The sequence below is a fragment of the Rousettus aegyptiacus genome, unplaced genomic scaffold (assembly GCF_014176215.1).
Source record: "Rousettus aegyptiacus isolate mRouAeg1 unplaced genomic scaffold, mRouAeg1.p scaffold_m13_p_1, whole genome shotgun sequence".
Lineage (NCBI taxonomy): Eukaryota > Metazoa > Chordata > Mammalia > Chiroptera > Pteropodidae > Rousettus > Rousettus aegyptiacus.
In genome coordinates this window covers 51,573,277-51,598,264 of record NW_023416284.1, presented here as the reverse complement: position 1 = coordinate 51,598,264, position 24,988 = coordinate 51,573,277, and the positions used below count along the sequence as shown (strand labels likewise).

Below are 24,988 nucleotides of genomic sequence, written 5' to 3'. Positions count from 1 at the left end.
TTATTAAAAGAGTGGCAAGGATTGACTTCTAAAGACATAGCTTCTCTATATATCTTAGTCTTCAAAGTCTCATAGATAGGGCCCTGATAAAAAAAAGAATATACAGATCAAAACTTCACTAGGAGTTAAAAGAATACTATGTTTTTCTAAGAAAATATGAAGAAAGCTGAAATTCCACAAACTTTCTACACTGTCCAACAGAAAGAATCTTTCTCCGGCAGCAGCTACAGTTCACTTCAGAGGATATCTCATGGCCTCAACATATTATACCTCATTAAATAAGCAATTACTACAATTAAGAAGATGGTTCTAAATCCAGATTTGCCTTAAAAATACCCCACATTTCTAAATTTTCCCAGTACTGAATACTTCTGAAATTCTAAGAATGTCTCCTAGTTACTATGTGCTTTCTCAATTACTTTAATTAGAAGAATTAAGTAGTATTTGGGAAAGACACACCAGCAAGTAACAATCACAGTGCTAATTTTGGATTGTTATAGAGACCACTTGATACATTAGATTAAAAGAAGACAGGGGGCAAGTAATACAGATTTATTACTCTTGGATCTATGAAATATTAGATATTATTATTTAAAAACCTTCTAAAGATCAATTTAAAAAGTAGCACAGCAGGTAGTTATAGCATGGGTATCACAAATGGGAAATTTGGAATAAATTTCTTATGGAAGCAACATAAATCGATTTAAAAAGTTTCAATCTCAGACAACTTAGAAGTGAAGGTGATGTGGTCTGAACAGTCAGAGTAACTAAGAAATCCAGTAATGACAAAGAAGTAGATGTTTAAAGATGAAACAAATAGGCTCTTGGTAAAATTTAAAAGGAAAAAGTCACTAATACCAAATTAATGTATCATTTATATTTATATAATGTATGATTTTACAAATGCATGTGTAAATAAACTTATATGTCAAAGACTATATAAGTGGATCTTTGATTATTCATTCCATTATATTTCAATGGAATCCTGTCTCTTTTTAAAAATTTTTCATTGGGAAGGTAGGAACTTGTCATACATTTGTACCTATAGTACTGGGTATATAGTGTTGTTGCTCTTCAGTTTTTTTCCCTTCAGATAATTCAATAATCAAATTAGCATTTCTAGAAAGATAGGATTTGGTAGTTCTCAGGATGATTAAATGGAAAAAGTAAATTTGTTAAGAATGGCACAAGTATTCACTAGAGACAAAATGCCAATTGATAAAACCAAGTGACCTTTTTCCATTAAAATTGAAATACCTGTAATTATAGATTGAGATTTCTGAGAAATAAATGCTTTCTCTGCTGTCATAAAGGTAAATAGGTACCTTATTATTATAATATGATACTAAATTCTAATTTGCATTTCTCCTATATATTTATGATAATATATATATATTTTTTGCCTTACTGTAGCAATCGAACAATGATAAATGAGCATACATTCTTAGAATCTCAGCCTGATTTTCTGAAACAAGGTCATGCATGTATCATTAGTTTTTTTGTGCTGCCCCAAACTTCTATCAGAAGTCTCTTAAGGGACTTGCGAATTCATCTTTGAGTGCATTTGAAAATCTTGCCTGGTAATTGGACAGAAAGAGACCCTTAAGTACAAGGTTACCTAACCAACACCATTAGTTAGGTCACATACTTCTCTAATATTAAGCATTTAGAAAGACAGGCATATAATTAAATGACCCATAGTATTTAATGAATATCTATTTGTCATTCAAAATATTGCTCCCATTAGGGAAAGGTGGCAACTATTAATATTCAGCCTTTTGGGCTATTACTTAAAGAGAAACTTATTATCCATAGGCACGTAGAATGGATTTGACCTCCCTCAACTTACAAGAAAAAAAAAGTGCATATCTTTAGTTTTTTCTTTGGTTAAGTCTTTAGGAACTCAAAAGATGGGTATTTCTTTCCATATAGATTGTTATCTTGTATTTCGTCTCTAAAGACTTACAATTTTAATATTTGCTACAGGGCAAATGAATTATAAAATCATGCTTTTAAAATATCTTTCATTTCTAGGTTTGGTATGAATTCCCTTGTCTGTTATTATTATTTCCTTCTATGAATTTCTTTGATTATTCTTTTGAATTTTTTTCTAGTCAGATATCGCTTAATAGCATCCTCTATTATTTTTTCAAAGATCTATTTCTTTTTGCAGCTACTGGTAGGTAGCCTTTACTGAATGTAAATATAAATGTCTATGTAAACCCTATTCCACTCGAGACTTAGATGCCTTACATTCTTGACTTTCCAGCACATTTGAATTATAAATCATTAACTTTGTTTTTCTGTTTATAAGTAATATCTCTTCTTTAGACTGGAAGAGTCTAAAACCTTTGAAAAGGATCAAAGAAAAAACCATGGTGCAGAGGAGGAAATTTGGAAATTAGATCGGAATAGGTTTTCCAGCTCAGGTGCAAAAACCAAGTGTTTAACAAACTTACTAAGAAAATGGCATGAGAAAACTTTATAGTGTTTTCTGCATTTAAGTAATTTATCTTATTTGTTTGCTTTATTGAAGTCATCTTTTCTTTTCTAGTATATTTTACTTGTTATATTTTTGAAGCCTTCTGCTGAGCTTTTTGCAATATTCATTTTAGCTTCTATTCTCTGTAATCCACACACTAATGTGAGAGGACTAGAACATGCATAATCCAAGACAGTCCAAACTGAACCCAATATTAGAGTTAAACACACACTCTTCTGTCTCTCCTCTCCAGAAAGATGATAGCAGGAAAGCAAGAATGCGCTTGTAGGCTTACTTCTTATGGGAATCTATGGAATTAAAATTCAGGAAAATAAAGGGCAGATCATGAATTTTGAAACTTAGGATCCTTAGCTTTTACTGCTTTTAGAAGAATCTATAATAATTGAATATATCTATAATAAAAATATTTTAATAAAGCCAAGAATTTTCTTCACCAGGGATTAAGAAGTACAAATTGGTAGTTATAAAATAGTCACAGGGATGTGAAGTACAGCATAGGAAATGTAGTCGATAATATTGTAATAACAATGTATAGTGCTAGGTGGGTAACTAGACTAATTGGAGGGGAGGGGGTCGTGTTGTAAATTTTATAAATGTATAACCACTATGCTGTACACCTGAATCTAATATAAAATAATAATGAATATCAACTCTAACTGAAAAATTAAAAAAGAATTTTCTTTACCTTTTAGTATCACCTCTGAGAAGGAGTAGATTGAGAAATATTGAGACCCTCACTCCAAATAAAATCAAACTAAGAAAACTTTATAACAAATTTCCAGAAACATATATGCCTGGTACTATGCATATAAATTTTTCTATCATCTGAGTTACTATGGAATCTAGGACAAATGCTATTTCTCGTCTGCAACTCATATATTCAAAGAGCATATATTTGCCCAGGGATTGGGGGTAAAGGGGAGCAGGACAGATTAATTTCTCTTTTGTACAAATATTAATGCATCCCAAAGCACACAGAAGTCTCTACAGAATCACATGGAGCTAAATAAAAATCAACATAACGCACTGTTTACCAGCCTAGCATCTAAATGTCAGCTTGGCTAGATTTTTGTGGGGGAATTCTTATTTGATAGTCTTGATGTGCTTTTGTCAACTAAGTGCTCATCTCTGATGATGTGCAGATATGCAGATCCAGAAAGGCATTGAAAATATGGTATGGGGAGATGTGAGTTGGGCAGTGAGTTTTGCACTGGATATTTGGAATGAAGAATGCTAGATTAACTTTGAATATTGGCACTAAAGAATAGAAAGCCCTTCACTGTATTCTAGTGCTCGCCTATTCATATAAGACAGCTGCCAAGAATACCAAGGAGACCATGCAAGAGGGGAGCCACAAAGTCCGATGCTGGCCAAAAGCTCTGGACCTAAAATGAAGCTTCAAATAGCATATTAAAGAGCTATGCAAGGGTGATGCTTCTGCACTGAAAGCACAACTGAAAGGACAATGTGAGTTAACCTGGCATTTGTATCTGGCATTTGTTTCTGGCATTTTTTTGCCTCTTCCAGGATTTCATTCATCCTGATGTCCAAGGACATGAAGCCTCAAGTCACTATATAAAACCTGAATGGGCATGTCATATAACTCCATTTTAATATGATATATTTATCTGTGATTTTGGATTAAACAAACTAGATTATCTTGCTTAAAATTAATATATACTCACCAAAGTCAAATGTTTAGACTTGTATTTTACTTTTAATCTACATGTCAGATTTAAATGACCTCTTTCAATACTATTTTTAGAAGGACATTTTAATATATAAAACAGGGATAGCATACCCCAACTGGAATATGTTCTATTCTGGCACCATCTTATAAGGAATGCTATTTACCTGATGTTATGAACTAATTGTGTCCCCCAAGATGCATATGTTGAAGCCCTACCTGCCTAGTGATATTTGGGGGTGGGGCCTCTTTAAGTAATTAGGTTCAGAGGAGGTCATGAGGGTGAGGTCCTCGTGATGGGATTAGTGCCCTTATAAGAAGAGACCAGAAAACTAGCTCGCTCCCTTTCTCTCTTCCTCTCCCTCTCCTTCTGCCCCTTCCCCTTCCCTCACCTCTCCCTCCTCGCTCTTTGCCTCTCTCTCCCTTACCCTTCACCTCCCTTCCTCTCTCCCGCCTTCTTACACTCCCTCTCTTCCTCCCTCCCTCTGTCACATGAGAATACAGCAAGAAGGAAGCTATCTGCTTGTCAGCAGAGAGCTTTCTCCAGAAACAGACCATGATGGCATCATGATCTCAGACTTCCCAACCTCCAGAACTCTGAGATAAAGATCTATTGTTTAAGCCACCCTGTCTATGATATTTTGTTATAGCAGCTGAATTGACTACAACATCTGAGTGCTAACTCTGCCCCCAAGAATAGTGTTTTTAATTGAAGTATACACTCTCTTGTTCAAGAATCTATCTTTCATTGTGTCTGTGAGTGGTTTTATGACAACTACAGGAACAGTGAGAATAAGCGAACCCAACTAAGGAATTTGCTATGTACCATTTTCTAACTAATCTTATCAGTCTCAACAACCAGTTATATCTAGGCATCAAAGCACTATGATTCTGATATTAATTCCCAATTTTTTTTTCACTAATATGTGGGAAAACTGGTTGGGGAAGAGTCTCTGTCCTAGTTCTGGATTATGTCCTTCCTAAGCTTAAATTTTGCTATGGCCCTGGTCATTCCTGGGTCCTCCACTGAACTGCTTTTGTCCTGCACATCCTCTCTGTACCTGGATCAATTTGACCTAAGTAGCCAGCTTTTTGTTACCAGAGATGATTGAAAAAATTTGAATATTCACACTCGGTCTAAAATCATACTTTTGAATATGTAACATTCTAAGTTCTAACAGAAGATCTGATACTCCAGACATGTGCGAAATCCAGACTTTGTCTCTTCTATTTCTGTCACTCTTGGAATTTTCTTTGCTTAATTACTAATTCCACAAATTTGTAAAATGCTGGAGGTGTAACTTCTTTCAACATAAGTTAAGCTCTGCAAAAATATATGCCATAAAATGTCTCCTTCTCAGACTGTTTATGTCCTATGATTGTGAATGTCCTCTATGCATTTTCAGAGAGAGGTTTCATTGATCCCCATGGTTTTTGGTGGATAGAAAACATTTTTGGTTTTAATACTACCAAAAGCAATCTTAAGATTGTTTAGAAATCATTTACCTTATGGCTGCTGCCTATGTCTGCTTGCAGCCCCCTGGAGTTTTGGTGGTTGAACCTTAGACATCTGCTTTTATGTGGGTTTTACACACATTACAAGGGCTCATTGTGATCATGTACTCTCAGCGTATAATCATTTCACGGCCACCTTAAATCTATCTGGTAAGAACAAATATGGACATTATCCAGTAAGAAGCAGATAAGACAAGGTGTAATAGAAAGAGAAAAGAGACACTCTATGATATATTAAACCTGAATAGTCACCCTCCTCTTATTTTTAACCAAAAAAAATTTACCAGTTCCTTTGTTTAACAAGTTCACAAAGAAGTCCATTCATTCATTCATTCATTCATTCAACAAATATTAACTCCTAAGTAGACACTACCTTGTACTAGAAGGAAAGATATAAAGATAATTTAAGTCTCAGGTTTAGTGGCAGAGACAAGTATGTACAAATAATTAAAGCATGTGTCAGAGGTATGACAAAATGGTAAGGGACTGCAGAGAAGGGACCTGTTCTTTAACCAAGTATTGCCCCATAGAGGAGGTAACACTTAAGTTGCATCTTGATATTTTGACAGGTAGTAAAGGTGAAAGGGCATTCAAGGCAGACAAAAAAAAATTATTAGTTGAGTCATATGAAACTGCCTCTTTTAAGGTCAAAACCAGTTAAATATGAGCAATTTCATATGGTTCAACCAAATGCAAAGCCACAAAGATTTGAGAGAGCTTAGGTTATTTGTGAGAATGGATAGAAGATGAAAGTAATTTTTAGCAGCTTAGTAAGGGTCAGACTAAGAAGTTTAGATTTTATTTTATAAGCAATTGAGAATCATAAAAGTTTTGACCAATGGGTTTATATGTCAAGTTATATATTTTATGAAGTGTGGATGGTGGGTTAGAGAGAGCAAGAGCTATTTGGAAGCTGTGGTATCAATCCAGATAAGAAACTGATGAGGCTTCAACCTAGACAGTGGCAGTGAGATTGGAGAGAAAGGAATAGAACATTGTAGGATGGAGAATTAGTAGGAGTGTCAACCAACTACATGTGGAGGATAAGACAGGATTCGAGAATGGCAGGATTTTTAGGTTGGGTGAAAGAATGGGTTAAAGATAGAAATAAGCAAGAAGAGTAAATTTTTGGATTTCTGGGAGCAATAGATAGTGAATTCAATTTTAGACATTTGAATTTAAAAATAAGTGGCTAGCATTCAAGAGGGAGATTAGGGCTGTTTGTGGCCAAAGCTTTGGAAACCATGATGGAGATGAGATAACCTCAGGTTAGCAGAGTTAGAAGATGAAGCAGATCAGAAGAGAACCCTGAGATTATGCCAACATTAAGATGCAGACAGAAAAAAAGAATGGTCCATGAAGAAGACTGAGAAGGAGCAAAAGAGATTTAAGAGGTATGCATACGAGAGAGTTTTTATGGAAGACCATATAAGAAATTTAAAGAATGGAGCAGTCAGTAATCGTGGTTTCCTGGAAAATTCGTGTTTGGGGGGTACACTGAAAGTAATTATCTTTTGGAGCATTCTGCCTAATCAAGTGAAAACCAATATTAAATATTATTGGGAGATTTCAGACCTCCGATGTTAGAAGAAAATGATTTTTTAGACTGATACAAACTCTTTCCAGCCCTAAAGCTTTTTTATTTAAGATTTTGTATATGGATCTTTATTTAATGGTGGTAATAATTTATGGTTCAATCTATGCCAGAGTTTTCTGCTTCCCCTTGTGCTTTTCTAAACACACATTCATGGACACACACTCCTAACTCACCATTTTCTATGGGGAGTTTCAAATACTTTACAGATGTTGCATAATTCATCTTCCACCCTTCAGCTCTGTTTTGGGAACTAAGGTAAAGGGGTGTTAAGAGACTTACCAGGTGTTAACTGTACATGGAACCTAAGTTCCTAGTCTGTGATTCTCAAGGCAATCTTCGCCTGAGGAGAAAGCCCAGATTGAGAAGAGACTATTTTTTGAGTATCTTCCCATCTGTTTGCAGCATGATGAAGCGGAGAAGAATGACTTAAAGCTGCAGTTTAACAACTTAAAATTAAGACCATTCTTCTGGGAAAACTCTAAGTGAACACAAATTAATACGAAGGAATCATATTAATTTGCGGTTTAAATCTAAGATCAAATTTAATGGATCAATTCTGAAAAGCTACCACTGAGCTCCATAGAAGTAATAATAAAAAGTGAGGGATGCTTTGGAGTTATTTGATGGTTGAAGTGTTAGGAGTCTCAGTTGCCTTTCCATATACTTGCATTAATTAAAGTAAACTCAAGTCCTTTTTGTGCCCAGCATATTCCACTTTGGCCCTTATTAAGTCCTGAGCAGTGTCTCAGCTGTTATTATTGCTGCTTCTATAACCCTGGAATCGCTTAAAATCCGAAGACAGGCTGCTTCTCCACAAACTTGAGTACATTTATCCAGTAACTAAAAGTTGAAGAAAGGGTAAAAGTCTGCAAGTTTTTCAGTTTTTAATAACAAACTGCTACCAAAATTACCCAGTTTTTGCATCAAAATGTGAAAGATGATACTAGCATGTTTTTGTATTAGATTGGAGGTAGTCCTAACTGCGACTCTTCTGGAAAAAGTTACACAGATATGAAGTTTAGGTAGATTCTCCAAGTATATTATTACTGGGAGAGACTGAGAGAAAGAGATATATGGGTCTGTTGAGTGGCTTTTTGGTAGCTGACAAATAGTAATCGTATTTTTAAATAATTAACTATAAATGTTTTAAGAAGTTATAGTTAAATATTTTTAAATAATTAACTATAAATGTTTTAAGAAGTTATAGTTAAATATTTTTAAATAATTAACTATAAATGTTTTAAAAAGTTATAGTTAAATAATTAACTATAAATGTTTTAAACTATAATGTAAAAGTAGAGAAATTAAATTTAAGCTAATTTAATAACCAACATCCACGTTACTACCTTATTTTACAAATTTATAAAATACTACTTTTAGAATTGAACATGTGTATTTGCTTTTAGACGTTTCTCCAAACCCAGATTTCAGTAAGCTTCCTTACGTATGGCCTCTATTTTCCTTTTGTTATAACATAAATAGTTCTTTCTCTGAGTTTTTTTTTTTTTTTTACTTTGTTTCTTTGATTTCTTCTCTTTTGCCTTTTCTCTTCTTAACCTTTACCATAATACTTCTGATTTCACCAGGAGTCCTACTTCTTCCTCTCAGTCTTTTCTTCTTTAAATCTCTTTTCAGCTTATTTCTCTTTTGGTTTTGTCTTGCCTTTAGCTGTCACTTTTATCTTTCCCTTCGTGTCTTTAACTCTGTCTTTGTTCATTTATATGCAGCTGACAAAAGCTAGAAACAACACAATTCAATAACTCGTCACATGTACTGTTAATAATAGTCTACATCCGGGAGAATTCAGGGCCAGCTTTTTTTTTGATGTGGCCTTTGAGAATTAACACCAACAATGTAGCAAACCTTTATGTCCGTTCCAGAAAAGACAGACATCGGCTAACCACAACTACACCATAGCAAACGCTGAAAAATAGGCTCTTTGATCTCCAAAAGCTCACAGAAAATATATTTTTATCAAGTTGGTGTAATAAAAAAGTGGAACAGAGTGCTTTGAAGACTGTAGGAGAGATAAATATAAGATTTGGTGCCCAGGTGATATGTGAGTGTCCCCCTCCCCCGCCCCTACCCATGTTTAAACCTTTAGAGAGAATTCCATTCACATCCATTCCAGTCCACGAGGAATCTTTGTAGAGCTGTAAGCTCTCTCCATGCCGTGGCATTTATCTTCACAATATCCTGGCAATTCAGAAAAACAGACATGCACCGGAGGCTGGTGTTGCTGATGAAGCAGAACTAGCTCTGTTTTCATTCTCTTCTGTCTTGTCACCATCCTAGTTCAGCCCTTATTTCCCTAATTATCATCCCTAACTGCAAGTTTGTGCTCTTTGACCAACATCTCTCCATTTCCCCACTCCCAGCCCCTGGTAACCACCATTCTACTCAGTTTCCACAAGTTTGGCTTTTTTAGATTCCACATGTAAGTAATAACATAACAGCATTTGTCTGACTTCTTTCTCTTAATGTAATATCCTCAAGGTCTATTTATGTTGTTGCAAATGGCAGGATTTCCTTCTTTCTGATGTATGAATAATATTTCATTATATATTATACTATATATAATATATAATATAATACACACACACACACACACACACAAATTCCATTTATTTGTTGAAGGACCCTCAGGTTGTTTCCATATCTTGGCTATTGTGAGTAATGCTGCAAAGAACATGGGATGCAGATATCTCTTCAAGATCCTGTTTCATTTTCTTTGAAGTGCAATTGCTGGATCGTATGGTAGTTCTATTTTTTATTTTATGAATTTGAATAAAAAGTTGGATACTCTCCACCTCTTTAAGAGCACTTCACTATGTACTCTATCCTTATTATTTTCTTCCACAGTATCATATCTGTTTGCCTCTTAGCATATATCGGGCAATCTATCATTATGTTATTTGTTGATTTTTCTTACTTATTTCCTGTGTGCCACATTAAATTGCAAGCTCCATGACAGTAGGCATGTTGCCTATCTAGTTCGTCATTGTATTTTATAGAAGGTACCACAGTACCTGGTACAGAATAGGTAACAAATAAATATTATGTAAATAGAAGAACTAATTGATTGTTTTGATTCCGCAGTACTAATCTAGTCTGCTTTATAATTTCTACCCAATAAGAATTTTAGCCAACCTGCTCTCTTTCTCATCCCGATTAGCCATGCTTAATTTTGCACTTTTGTTCTTGTACTTCCTTTTGCCTAGAATGGGCCTCTCTTCGCCACTAGTCTGAACCTTCTCCATAATTCAGAACTTTAATGCCTCTCTTATAATTAAAGTGTCTCATATACTCTGACTCACACTGAGCTTTTCCCACTCTAACCACCCAAATCTTTCCCACCTATGGTGTTTATTTTTACCTCTATATTTTAAACCGTTATTATTTTTTAATGTTAACCTTGTGGATGCATTCATCTTTTTTAAATCATGAAATTAGAATAGTTGAGGGCTAAGATTATATTCTTTTTCTGCTTTCTATCTCCTTCCCCCTTTATTTGGTTTATATTCATCTCCATCCTGCCCCTACCCCCTTCTGGTCTTTCTTTCTCTCTCTGTCACATACATGCATACACATGTTTTACCATTGTAGCAAATAGTAGCCATTGAAATTTAATCATTGAAAAAATTGCTAAGGAGGTTTTGTGAAATCCTTAGGAGGAGAGACTTACACCTGGGGAAGCCTTGGAAAATACTTCTTAGAATGTCAGGAAAGAGCATGGTGGTAGGAACCAAGACTCATTATGTATATTGTATTATAATGCTTTGTTACTAAAAGAACTGGAACTGTTCTTGGATTAAGTGTAAGATTGCTTAATGACTCCCAGACTTACTATTAATATGCTATTCTAAGTATCTTATGTTGAAATGAAAGTAACATATGGGCATAGTTTGTCATACATTGTATGTCTAATGATTTTAAAAAGAAGTAAATTAACTTAAGAAAGACTTGTATCTCAATATTTGGCTTAGAACAACTGCAATTGTATATATTTGCCAAGGCTGGATTTAAATTTCAAACTCCATTCCACTGAATATGAATGTCAAGAATTATTTAGCTGATTGAATATGGAATATACAATTATTCACATATAAGATCTACAACTTGCTATTTTACTGTTATTGATATCAGCTCTGGAATATCTTTTTCTGGGAAACGAATTTCAGTTTGCTTTGAATTCGGTAAGAATATACAATATTCAGTTTTCTTATGTCAATCTTATAAAATATTTTTAACATTTAATAAGAATAGTTGCAGAGAAAAGCACACATTCTTTGCCATAATCCATTCGAGTTGACTAGAAATTATTAAATAGGAAATATTTATTATCTTTTATTATTGTTTAAGTACATTTCAACTAATTGCTGTGGTATGTTCTGTAATTTGTCACCCTGAACATCTATTGCAAGCCATCCTCTATCTTGCCTGCTCTATTATAGAAGCTGAAAACCAAATACTCAGTTTTCCTAATCATCTTCTAGGCAGGGCTGACCATGAGATGCAGTTCTGGCCAATGAGCTAAATAGAAGTCTTCTAAGAAGGACCTTCTTTTCTAAATAAAAAGACGAAGCTCTATTTAAGAGATTTAAGTGCCTTGTTTGCAGCAGTCAACTTGTGACATGAGGTACAAGTATGTAGATAAATATCTACAAGCTATGGATGGGGGGCTCAGATAGATGAAATAAGGGTGAAAGGGGTCAAATATTTGGTGATGGCAGGAAATCTAACTTTGGGTGGTGACTACACAATGCACTATGCATATGACATTGAATTGTATACTTGAAACTTATTTGACTTTATTAAGCAATGTCATCCCAATTATTTTTAATGAAAAAAAAAAAAGAAATGATTCAGGTTCCTAATGACATCAGTGACACACCACACTAGCACAGGACTGCCAACTGCAGGACTTCTTATTGTATGAAATAAATGAATTCCTTGGAACTTAAGCCACTGTGTCTGGTATAAATTTTCTGCTATTTGCGACTGAACATATTCTTAACTGATACAATTAGGTTCAAATTTAGAGAGACTGTATTTAATAATTTCAAATCAATAAACATTTAGAGAACATTTATTAGTTTTATCTTAAAAACCTAAAAAGTATATGTTCTTTTTTGAAATTAATAACAATGACCCTATTCTCACTAGCGATGCTTGGTTATAGTGTAAACAGCTTGTAGAATAAGATGTATTGGCAAATACTTACAGAAAAGAATGAGCAATTTATATAATACTTCTAGCTCTAGACATAGGTTGTAATTTCCCAATTTCCCATTTTGCTGAATGTTTTGAGAAACAGAGAGACACAACATTTTTATACATTTTTGAAAATATCTATAATTTATTAATGTCTAATGTTCAAGTAACACTTTTACTTATTCTTTCAGTAGGTAATGTTATTGAATGCTTATGCTTCTTTGCTATGGACAAGCCATGAAAACTCACTACCTTATGATGCCACCTCACAAATCTGTTAATTTTCTTTCTAAAATCAATAAATATCTCCTATTTCACAGGAAAGCTCTACCAATAGCACAGTAATAATACTGTTTGATATCACACAAGCCAAATATATCATGTTGCATTTATTTTTTTCCTCTAAAATTTGAAATTATTGCCAAAACAAATAAGTAAAAAAATGTTTATGAGGGTAAAACCTCATTTTCCACATATGTGATTTAAATTATTAATGGCCAGCATTTAATCTGTTAAGCAGGATAAGTAGGTAGCTCTATAATCTCAATAAGGGATTTTACTTGGAGTATGTTTTCAATGACTATATCCATATAGTCTTTAGTTTAATTTCTATTAAATTAAAATTTTTCCCCCAACTGTATATATTTTAATGGCTAATAATTGTCATTATTTCTCAGGTTATTTCTAAGAGATGCCAAGTTAGTACTCAAATGACTTTCTGTTTTATAGATTAATTATTTTTGTCTAGGTAATGCATGTGTTTAATACACAATTTAAAAGTTACAAAAGGATGTAGAGTGAAAAATGGGTCTCCTCCTTTTTATCCCCAAACGCACAGCTCCCCTTCTCGAGGCAACCACTGTATTCAGTTCCTTGTGTAATGTTACTCAAAATTATTTTAATTTACAGTTTCATCTAATGGACACTTAAACGATTATAAGTACAAAAATGGTTTACAATTGAGATGATTACATTGCTAAACTTCCAAAACTAAATATTTCTCTCATAATCTGAAAGCACTATGCTGGTTACAGGAAACCCTGTTAAATATTAGGATGGAGATAATACACATGCCACACACAGTAAAAGTTTTAAGATCACTATTGAATAAATATTATTTAAGAAAAATAACAGAGGTGTTTTTATTATTCAATTTTTCTACATATACATAAAAGAAATAAAAGGGAGGCCTGACATCATATCATAAAGACTTGATTAATAAAAATTTAAAGGCTAACACTGTTTTCATTTTATGCAATGCTCAAACAAGAACTAGGGGTCTCTATCATATAAATCTGGTGACATTATTATGCTCATCATTGGTAGACGAAGGTGTGATTTGTAAGAAGTTTTAATAGGCATTTATTGATACATATTTGATTCCATTCCCACTTATGAATGTTTGAGAAATAGGAAGGATTAACCAGAAAACAATCTCTCACTCCCTCACACTTTTAGTAACTTTTTGTTTAAAGGTTACAAAAAATGTGTTCTGAATTTTAGTCAATAATGATCAAGAACAATGTCAAAGAGCAGATCAATTCTTAACATATTTTGAGGAGATCAGAAAGAAATTAGTATAATGAGATAACTCAGCAATCTGTTTGTAGTTTGCTAATCAAATGCAGTCTGTCTTAGATTTTTGTTCCTATTATAAATGCAATTTATGTCCATCATGGAAGTTTTGGAAAAAACAGAAAAAGTAAAAGAAGAAAAACAGAATTATATTAAATCATACCACCCAGAGATGATAAGCAATAACATTTTTTATATATCCTTTTATCTTGTTAAGCATTCGCATACATATATAAACACATATGATCATACTACACATAATATGTTCAATAATCTATTTTTTTACTCACTGTATCATAAACATGTTTTGATATAATTATTTTTCTAAAAGTTGTTTCCAACTTTCAGTTATTATAAATAGTACAGTGTTTTAAATTCTTATAAGTAAATTCTTGCTATATCTACATATATTTCCATGATATAAATTACTAGATCACAGGGCATAAAATTTTCAAGGGTCCTATCAAAAATAGGCAAGTTTTTTTATTATTAAAATATAGTAATTTTCTCATTTTAATATGCATGTCTTTGAGTTTAAAGATATTAACTCTTTATCATATGATTATTAGGAGACGTGAGTTCTTTTTTTTCTAATTTTAATAGCCAAATTTCAGCTGCCATCCCAGGTATGAGACTTTTCAGAATTTCATTATTCAACAAATATTTCTGAGCACCTACTCAGTGTTTCTGTGTAGGAGGGATTCTAACTATTTCGAGAAAATCAAAGAGCATTTGAAACTGATATACATTTCCTATGAACTTAGTTGATAACTTTGGACTAATGTCCAATTCTATTCTAAGCTGGCTCTCCTAGCACCTCTCCTGTGCGGTACCTTTGGGCCACGATGCCAATTGTAATATGAATAATAGCTATAATCATGCACTCACTTTACTAGCAATATCTATAATAGTTTCCAGCCACTGACAGATTCTTGAATTTATGCAAGTTTTAGAAAGATGATGAATAAAGTAGTAAGAACAATTTTGTCTGACCTAGTCCTATTTTAAACAAAAGAGACATTTATATAGGCATCACTTAAACCTCTCAAAAAAATGAGGTTTTCTTTCCCCTTTACAGATAGAAAATGTAAATCACAACCAGTTAAAGTTACTCTCTCAATGCAATGAAAACCCAAATACAAACAGGATAGAAGAAAAGATTAACCATAGAGGGTACGGAAGCTTTAAAAATTCGATTATTCAGAATAACTAAATAAAGTGGGTATAATACTCAAATATCATCATATATGATCTAATCAATTTGAAAGCCATGATCAATATCCTATAATTTCTTAGAGTATGGAATTATTTGGTATATTTTATTTCTCAGCAATAGTTTAAAATATGCTAAAATGAATAATTTCACAAAAACTAACACTCCCTTCTCAATGATTGGATGCCAAGATTGCCTTCTAAGGTAAATATAACTTACTTGAAGTCACACTTAAATTTTTTTGAGAGATTTAAAAAACTTGCATTAAGATTGAACATTTGAAAAGACATGATTAAACGCTCATTTGTTCTTTCCTATTAAATTTCTGATTCCAGTGACAGTGAAATTTTTCACAATAATCTAACCTTTTATTAAAGCTGTAGAAACATCCAGTGTAACTTGCTGATTTCTAAAGCCTCAGCCTTCACACACAAAAATGGTGGAATGGCATAATCTAAAGCTGTGGGAACAGAAAAATAGAGAACTTCGAGACAATGTGTCTGGGAAGGAGATGAGAAGATGTAAACAACAGGAAAGAATATAACTAACCCCTTCAAACGCAAGCTCTTAGAGAATACTCTTGTCACAAAATCACCAGTTTCTCCAAGAGTGAAAGTGGGGGAATAGAGTTATAGTATATTTTAACTTAATAGAATTTTAACCTCAAAAAAGCCCAAAATGTTTCGAGTCTGCTGACTGATTACCATCAACTCAGATGACCTCTCCAATTCAAGCCATACTCTGTGGTTTGCCGAGTGTATCTTGAAGTTTAGAGGACGACCCCAAAGTGCATTGTTCTCTAATAAAGCCTCTGGGAATTGAAGCAGTCATTCTTTTTCCTGGAACAGACTTTTGCTGTAAGAATCCAAGAGGTAGCAGATGACTAAACGGCTTCTTGCAGGTGCCAGCAGAACCACAGAGGAGCAATGCCTCTAGACTGTGGGTTATAAATGCAGCCATGTTGCAGGCAGATGTATCCAGGTGACACCAAGAACTTTCGAATGAGAGATGATAATTCGATTGGAATCACTAGCAGTGGACAGTCTCTAAACTGACTCATTAGGCACGAATGGATGGTCTGTCAGAGAATAATGACTTTTAGGACTTCCATTCTCGCTCTAATGCTTGATATTAATGACCTTTCAGGATGGTTGCTATCACTGGAATTTCATCTGCCACAAAAAAAGAAAACCAGTAAATGAATCAGTTTCTGAATGAAGGTAAAAAGTTGTCCCTGAAAAGGAAGCAGAATGGCAGTTGTTGGAGAATAAGAACTAATGTGGAACTGACAAAACTCTCTTATTACCTCTGAATTTAATAAAATGTTTTTTTTTTTCTTTTGCTGATTTTTCTGAAGACAATAGTGCCCAGGTGACAGGCTTAGCTTGACTAAAAAATTGAACCCCTTGAATATATTCACCACAAAGGATCCCTCCCTCTACAAAAAAAAAAAAAAAATCTGAAATTTGAAATATAGCACTTTGAAGTTCACCAGTCTGTTTATGATGCATTAGACTATCAGTTAGAGGAGTGCCTTACTAATCATTCACTAGAACAAGATTGCTGTGTGTTTGTAGTTTATAATGTTCTATGCCAAATGCTGCCGTAGAAGATGTTATGTTCTAGGTCAGAGGTCAGCAAAATTATCTGGTAGTAAAGGTCCTGACAGTAAATAGTTTAGGGTTTGCAGGGCCAGATGGTTTCTATTACAACTACTCAACTTAGCGGTCATAGCACAAAAGTAGCCATAAACAAATATGTATGAATGAGTACGGCTGTTTTTCAAAGATGTTATGGACACTGATGTATGAATTTTGTATAACATGTCATTGCCAGGGCCAGTGAACAGATTATCATGTTTTTCATACTGCATTTTTTTTTATTATGGTAAGAACACTTAACATGAGACCTACATTCTTAAAATTTAAGTGGTTAGTGGAGTACTGTTAGCTACAGGCACAATGTTGTACTGCAGATCTACAGAATTTATTCATCATGTTTATTTGAAACTTACACCTGGTGAACAGCTCCCCATTTGCTTCTCCCTCAACCGTAGGCATCTACCATTCTACTTTCTGTTTCTATGAGCTGGGCTATTTTAGATATCTCAAGTAAGTGGAATCATACAGTATTTGTCCTTCTGTGATCAGCTTATTACCCGTAGCATAATGTCTTCCAGGTTCATCCATGTTGTCAAATCCAAAAGAATTGAAATCAAGATCTCAAATAGATATCCACATTCCCATGTTCACTGCAGCATTATGCATACTAGCCGGGATACAGAAACAGCTTAAAAGTCTGTTGACACATGAATGGGTTGAAAAAAAACACAGCATACACCTACAATGGAATATTATTCATCCCTAAACAAGAAGGGAATTCTACCATATGACGAATGGGATTTTAGTTGATGGAGTAGACATCCACACTGGGGCACTTTTAAGTCAAAGGGCTCATTATTAATGGTTACTCCAGGACAATAGTTGAAAACCCTGGAAGTTCTATAGAAATTGGAACATATGGTTATCTCAGGAGGAAGAGTTTAAAGGAGCCATAAGCAGAGAGCTCTGAGTGTGGTCAAGGGAGAGTTCATGGTGTATTCAATGAATGAAAAAGTCCAAGTTGGTTGAAGTACATTGAGAAGAATAGAAGGAGATAAAGCTAGAAAGATAGTCTGGGACTTGATCTAGGACTGAAGTTGTAGGTTCTTAAAGCTAAAACATTTGGAAATTTTTAAATAAGTGACGGTGAGGCATTGCAATTTTTTAAACAACGAAGCGATGTCATCATATATCAGTGATATCAGTGATGTGAAGAATGAATTGGATCAGGCAGAGACTACATGTAGGAGTCCAATTAAGAGACCATGCAATAGTTTGAAGAGAGGGTAAGAGAATCAGGACTGAGTCCAGGCAGCAGGAATAATAAGGAAGGGATAGATGAAAGACTCATAAGATAGTGAAGAAAACTTGTTAATTAAATATAAAAGGTAAGAAAAAGAGAAAGTCAAACGTAGTTCCCAAGACTTTAAGTCAAACGTAGTTCCCAAGACTTTAAGTCAAGGTACCTATAGGCATTCTATATTTGTTGGCTAGATATAGAAGGAAAATGTAAATCTGCAAATGTATATGTAATTGGGGATACTATTTATCGTAATTTGAAAAAATAAATATAAGGTAGTAATGGTACTTCTGTACTTTAATTTTTGAAAATACTTTTATGTCAAGGAAGCTCAGCCTGAATAAAGTTTTGAATAGCTTTCTGATAAATGTGAATGTGAGCAGCTTATTTAGAAAAAGTTACACTTTGATTTGGAGGGAGGGAGAGGAAAAGGGTTGGGGGCATATTGCTCTGTAACTATGCTTTCTGTCTTCTTTCTGGGACCCAGTGGGATGCAACCCATTTTTAGCTTGGGACAATGGTTCTTAGTGCTTGTTATGAAAGTTAAAATGAATCTACCTGAGGAGAAGATACAGCAATGACAGGCCTCTAGCTAGAATATGATTCAGAATGATTTTCAGCCAGGAACTCGTATCACTCATTTACCTCAATAGCTGTCTTGAGGTTCTTAAAAATATCCAAATTTAATCCCTGTCTTTAAAAAATAACTAATTTCTTACGGAACACTTAGGATTGTGACAGATTTTTTTTTTTATGCTCAAAGGAGAGGAATAATCATAATGTGCAACAACTTCTAAAAACTTAAATTAAGCTTTTGCTGTGTTCTTGACTCACAAAATGGTGCCCGAGTTGCATTTTATATTTTGTTCAAATTCAATTTTCTAATAATTTTCTAAGCAGTATTTTTTCCTGGAGGGAATATGTCTTAGAAAAGGAAGAGAAACAGATAAATCAACAGAGAAAATGGCAGGCAGATAATTGTAATTACCTGAAAGAACACATACATGTGTGTGTGCGTGCACACACACATTTTTAAAGGAATTTCTAAAATAACAAAGAGAAGCAAATAACTACAGGAACAAATTCAGAAATACGAATTTTTTTAATAGAAAAACCTTCCTGCTTTTTGAGACTCTTGAATTTTCCATTTGTATTTTTCACTTTGTTCAATATTCTTCTGTGTTTAAATATAAAACTAACCAGTCTGGTCCATGGGCATGGTCTGCTATTTCTCTAAAGCAGTGCGCCAGAAAAGCAAAACAGACTTAAATATATCGTCCTCCCTGTTCCCAGAAGAGAATCACAAACATCTCTAGGTGTGAATTATTGGGAAATGCTATCCTACTGTGGTTAGAGGCTGCTGGAGGAAATGGTTGTACGGGCACTCAGTGTTCCCTGGTGCTGCAGTGTGCCCTTGGCACCAAAAAGAAAGAGAAATGGTTGTGCAAAACCCCATATGGAACCAAAACTCCAACTGATACCCATTCTTTGGTGCCAGTAGCCAGGGAGTGTAGGTTTTACTTTTTAAAAATTTCCTCTTTGGTTCTGCTTCTTTCCTTGTTCTGTCTTTTGAAATTGTTCTTTGTTTCATTCATCTTTGTAATATGTTACCTCTCTCTGTGCTTAATACATAACATTACAAATATAGAACATGTACTAACACTATGTGACATTAGGTCATTATAAATATGCATTACAGTGTTTAGTATACATAATGTAAATATATAGATATAAGCATATAATAGATATAGAACATGGTTCATGCTTCTGATCATATCCCTCTCCTTCTGTTCTTTGTAGTTATGATTACACACAAGAGCTTTGACAAGGTCTAGACTTCTAATTAAAGTATACCAGTGTTCTAGTTTTCTCTCCTTTACTTCCTCACCTGTAGGCATCTTACTAGGAATCACACTATTTAAGAGCTGCTCTGACAGAATGAGAACCTGATCTTGAGTAAGATGTGTCAGACGGCTCATGAACCAGATACTCTTTTTAGCTTCAAGCAAGTTTTTGCTTTCAATAGTTGTTAACCAAAGAAAACTAGAGGTCTGCTTTCTTCTCTTTTTATTAATTATTATTATTATTAGTCCAAATGAAATTTTAAATTTCTAGGTTGAAATTAGATTTAAACATGATATTTTATGTCTGAATTGGCCATGATTAACTTTCTCTATGAAAGATTCTTTTACTCTCGTGAGGTACAGTAATAGGGATATGTATAGAGTTTTAGATATAGCCAATTTAAATCTTCACAGAAAGTTATAATTATATGAACATAATTACTAAATGAAAAAGGTTGGGCATTGGAGACACAGATATTTGCCTGCCTCTGTAACTACCTCTCTCTTGGACTTTAAGTAATTTAACTCATCTTACTACCCCTAACAACCTAAGGGTATTCTTAGAAAATTTACAGTGAAAGCAGTAGAGGTATAATAGGGCTTTATCAATGGTTAATATTATTATATCTGTTCCTGTACAATTATTATTCATTATTATTACTACTACCACCACTAAAAATAGTGCATAACTTCAACCTGCCTATGCTGAACAATTAGAGCATATCTATTTGCCCTCAAGAGCAAGAAGTTTTTGCTAGGAAAATTCTTGTGTTCAACTTTTGATTTGTCAAATAAGTCTATTTTTTCTTTACTAATAGATTCACTTCATTAGGTTTCAAATAGAGAATGATTGTATTGTTTCAAGACACGGCTTTGACCTTCCATATCACTTATAAGATGAACAAGTTATAATATTGGAAACTGGAAATATTTTAGTTGAAAATCTTGAGTATTCCTGCTGGATCAAGGCTGGACTTTTGACCCTTAGCAAATCACTGAGTCTCAATGAGCTAAATTTTCACTAAACCTCATTTGATGATATCTAGCTTACAGAATAACTGGGAAAATTACAGTTTCGAGTAATTAGAATAATTGCAACTCTACTTCCCATCGAAAGTTTATATAGTCAGTCCTTTAATAATTTTACCCTTAAAATGTATATACAGAAAGAAAATAGAGGGAAGAATGGAAAATAAATGATTTTTAAATATATACATATACATACATACATATGTACATATGTATATATGTATTATGTTGGGCAGACATGAAAAAGAAAATCATAAAATCAAATAGCTTAAATTACAATTTCATCATTAAATTACAAAATCATCATTGGATGTTGGTGTACTCTAATCCCTAAAACATTTTACAAATAAAAAACAAGAAAGAATACATACTAAGGATGTTAAGGAGAGCTTCTTTAGTTATGGAATTATGACTACTCATTGTGCTGAAGTCCTCGATTACAGAAATATGTGATCTTCCTTTTGGATATAGAATACCATATTACCATTATATTTTGTGCAGTAAACAAGAAGTCATTTTGGACTCTCTTTTAATTCTGTTCTTTTTTGTCTTTAGGAATTGTACAGATATTCTGTGCTGCATAATCTTCATGCTGTTCATTATTGGCTACATTCTTTTAGGACTTATAGGTGAGTAAATATAGGTGTAGAAGATATTTATTATTTGCTAATGAAATAACTAAGTCAATATCACATTTTTAACATTAATTGTTTATTTCCCAAAACCTTCTTATTATTGATTGTTGTCTTTTCTGAAGTGAATGTGGCTCACTAGGACTCATTGCGTGGCAGATGCAATGAAAAATAAACACAAAGTAATTTATTCTAAGGCAAGTCCAAAATACTTAAATATATACAATTATAAAGAAAGAAGAAAAAAGCTTATGGTTTTTTAAAAGTTACTTTTGAAATTCTATTAAGCAGCTAATTATGTTTATGTTACTATTTACTAATAAGGACTAGGGCCTTGGTCAGCTTAGGTAATATACACACTTTTCTTTCTATAAGAAAATTAAAAAGAAGGAACAATTATTAAGAATTTTACCATATAATTCACTGACATATAAGAAGTCCTGTTATCTTTGCCTACCAGAAAGAGATATCCTGTTGTTTATTGTTAGGTTAAAGATTTTTTTTTTTTTAAGTAAAAATAAGGAGGAAAGATGAAGAGATTCTTTATTTGTATTTTTTTAAAAACTACTAAAGGAACTGGTGTGAATATTTTCTGTAAAAAGGTTTTGCCAATTGATGAGACTTTATCATATTTTTCTCCAGAGATTTAAGTCCTGGTCTTCAGATGTTGACCTTATAGGAAACTTTAATGTATTATTATTAGAGTGGGAGCTATAAAAGTCAGATAATAGCTTCTAGTACCAATAACTAATGCCTGGACTTAATGTGGAACGTATTGGCAGAAAGAGGCTGTGCCTACCTAGGGATCAACGAAAAATACTTTTCCTTGTTTTTCAATTTTATCTTCCAAAAAGAAAAATTCTTTGAGAACAGAAATTGAAAATAATTTTCAAAAGATTATCTCAGTAATACCATGCAAAAACTACTCAGAATTGAAGAATTTTAAAAAGCAAAGCAGAAAGATATGAGGGAAAGAAAAATAAAGGAACATAAATTCACAAAATTAATATACTCTAAGGGCTTTAGAAAATTCCTTTGGTATTTCTTTGAAGTATTTTAACTGCTAAACATCAATATAGTTGTAGCTTACTACGCAGACTGTAAACTGAATATGATAATAAAATGAATTATTTTTATTAACAGCTAGTGGACTTTTAGCTTCTCTACCTTTGGGACACATCTTTCTTGACTGTAATTTTTTTCATTTGCTTTTACTTTTGTCATATAGTTGAAATTTGTTTCATAAGAGAAAGAAGATTTGAAGTTAGGCAAATCTAGGGTTTTCTCATATTGTTTGGTAGATTTGGGCTAGTTTCTTAACTTCAGTTTTCTCATCTGTAAAATATGGAAACACTACATACTTTGCAAGGCTACTGTGAGAAATAAATGAAATAAGATCCAGCCACAGCACTAATGCTACATAATAGTACTAGGCAGTAGTTCATTTGCTACCATTGTGTAATTTAGTCACTTAGTAAATTGCTATTAAATGTAATTTATTATATTGTTTCTGTGGCAACCCATAATTTTGGTTATTATAGTTTGAATGCATACAACTTCATGAAGATCTCATAGAAGGCCTTATGGCATAATCGAATAAGTCTCTACTCTATATCTCAGAGCCAATCTGTTATAATCCACAGAGAAATTCCTCCGTTCTTTTGTGGAGCTGAGAAAGACACTACTACTTCTTCTCCTATTTGCACAGTAGGGAGAAGGGTTAGGAGTGCACACCATCATTCTCTGTGAAGCAAGATAAGAGATTTGCCTTTTTTTCTTTAAGATCTCCAGATTCAGTTTGTAAATGCCTTAATTCACATAAGGAAATTAGAGGATAAATGTTCTTCAGTGCAAAACTGTGTTCAATATTGGATTAATTTAGTGATTTCCCCCAAATTAACCCCGAGGCCACTAATTAAAATGAGTGGCTTACTAAATTAATATGTATACTTTCTCTACCCCTGAACTCCGAATAGCCTTACTAGCCTGTTTATAAGATAAATTTAACTCTTTAGTCATGTCCAATGTTGGACTAAAAAGTGAATGAAGGGAAACCATTGGCAGAGGTTACTACGAGTATGAAGAATATTTTTTAAATGAAGGAACATGTACCTTTACCTGAGGAAAGATGATGGATGGTAAGTCAGTTTCACTGACGTGTTATAAGTAGTTGGGCATCTTTAGCCATTTTGTTAGATAGGGACTTTATTAGGCTTATCTTTTGTTCATATTTTACCATGAAAGAACTACTTTCTCACAAATTCTGCTGTGGAAAAACTGTTCTTTGCCCTTTATGTGGAATATGGCCAGCTAGGATGCAACAAAGGCACTTGACATTTGACTGATGAAAAGCAGAACCTCTGTTCAAGTGGGTGAAATGGAGTCTGGGTAGAAGGTAATCAAATCTCCTTGAAAGATCAAACTAACATTTATGATAATAACCCTCTTTTGTCTTACTTCACTGATGGCTGCTATTCAATTATTTCTGCTAACCAGAAAAAAGAATAGGAATATTTATTATGCAAAATGTTCCTTGCTAGCCTTATGCTAACATTATGTATACAATAGTGGTACAATTTTAATATTCGATTATTTTTCCTTTTCAAATGGATTTCCAGTTGACTGAGTTATTTCCTTGTTGTATTTACATAGGAAGCACTTGGAATTAGGGTCCAAGGTTTGTTTTTGGTTTTGGTTTTTAATTTTCCTTAGGAATAATCAATCATCTCCTTTAGTCAAGATGATGAAGTTAACAAGAAAATAAATGAATGCAAACAAGCTTAGAACTCTGTCACCATGCTGTGAGAAACCCCAGCCACATGAAGCTATGGATAGGGATCTTGGTCAACAGGCTTGGCTGAGCTCCCAGAGATAGGTAACGTTTACTACCAGTCCCCTGGGGTTTTCAGATGATTGAAATTCCAGTCAATATCTGACTGCATGAGAGGCTCCCAAGGGGCCCAGCTTAGCCATCTCAAAATTTCTGGCTCCCAAAATCCTGAGCAAAATAAAATTGTTGTATTAAGTCAGTTTATTCTGTGTGTGTGGACAGGGGGCAGGGCGGGTGGGGGTTGCAATAGATAAGCAGAACTAAATTTAGTACCTGGCTTAACAAAAACCTAAACACGGGCATTGATTTTGAAACCAGGTGCTATTCAGAAGCCCAATGGATTTTGAGGGGACTGTCATGAGAATTTAAAGGAAAATGAGAAACATGTAATTGGAGGCAGAGAGGAGGAATACCTTACTACTACCAGTGGTGGAAAATTTGACAACGC

At 33.7% G+C, this 24,988-nt stretch overlaps 1 protein-coding gene across 6 annotated transcripts in view; it reads left to right on the top strand.

Moving 5' to 3' along the window:
• Window positions 1-24,988, top strand: part of SLC44A5 (solute carrier family 44 member 5) — a 343,060-nt gene that overhangs the window by 242,439 nt on the left and 75,633 nt on the right. For all 6 annotated transcript variants that reach the window (XM_036235323.1, XM_036235322.1, XM_036235313.1 and 3 more), the window contains one exon: window positions 21,634-21,707. In XM_036235323.1, coding sequence (XP_036091216.1) covers window positions 21,668-21,707 — 40 coding nt within the window. In that variant the 5' untranslated portion in view covers window positions 21,634-21,667. The remainder of the gene's footprint in view (window positions 1-21,633; window positions 21,708-24,988) is intronic.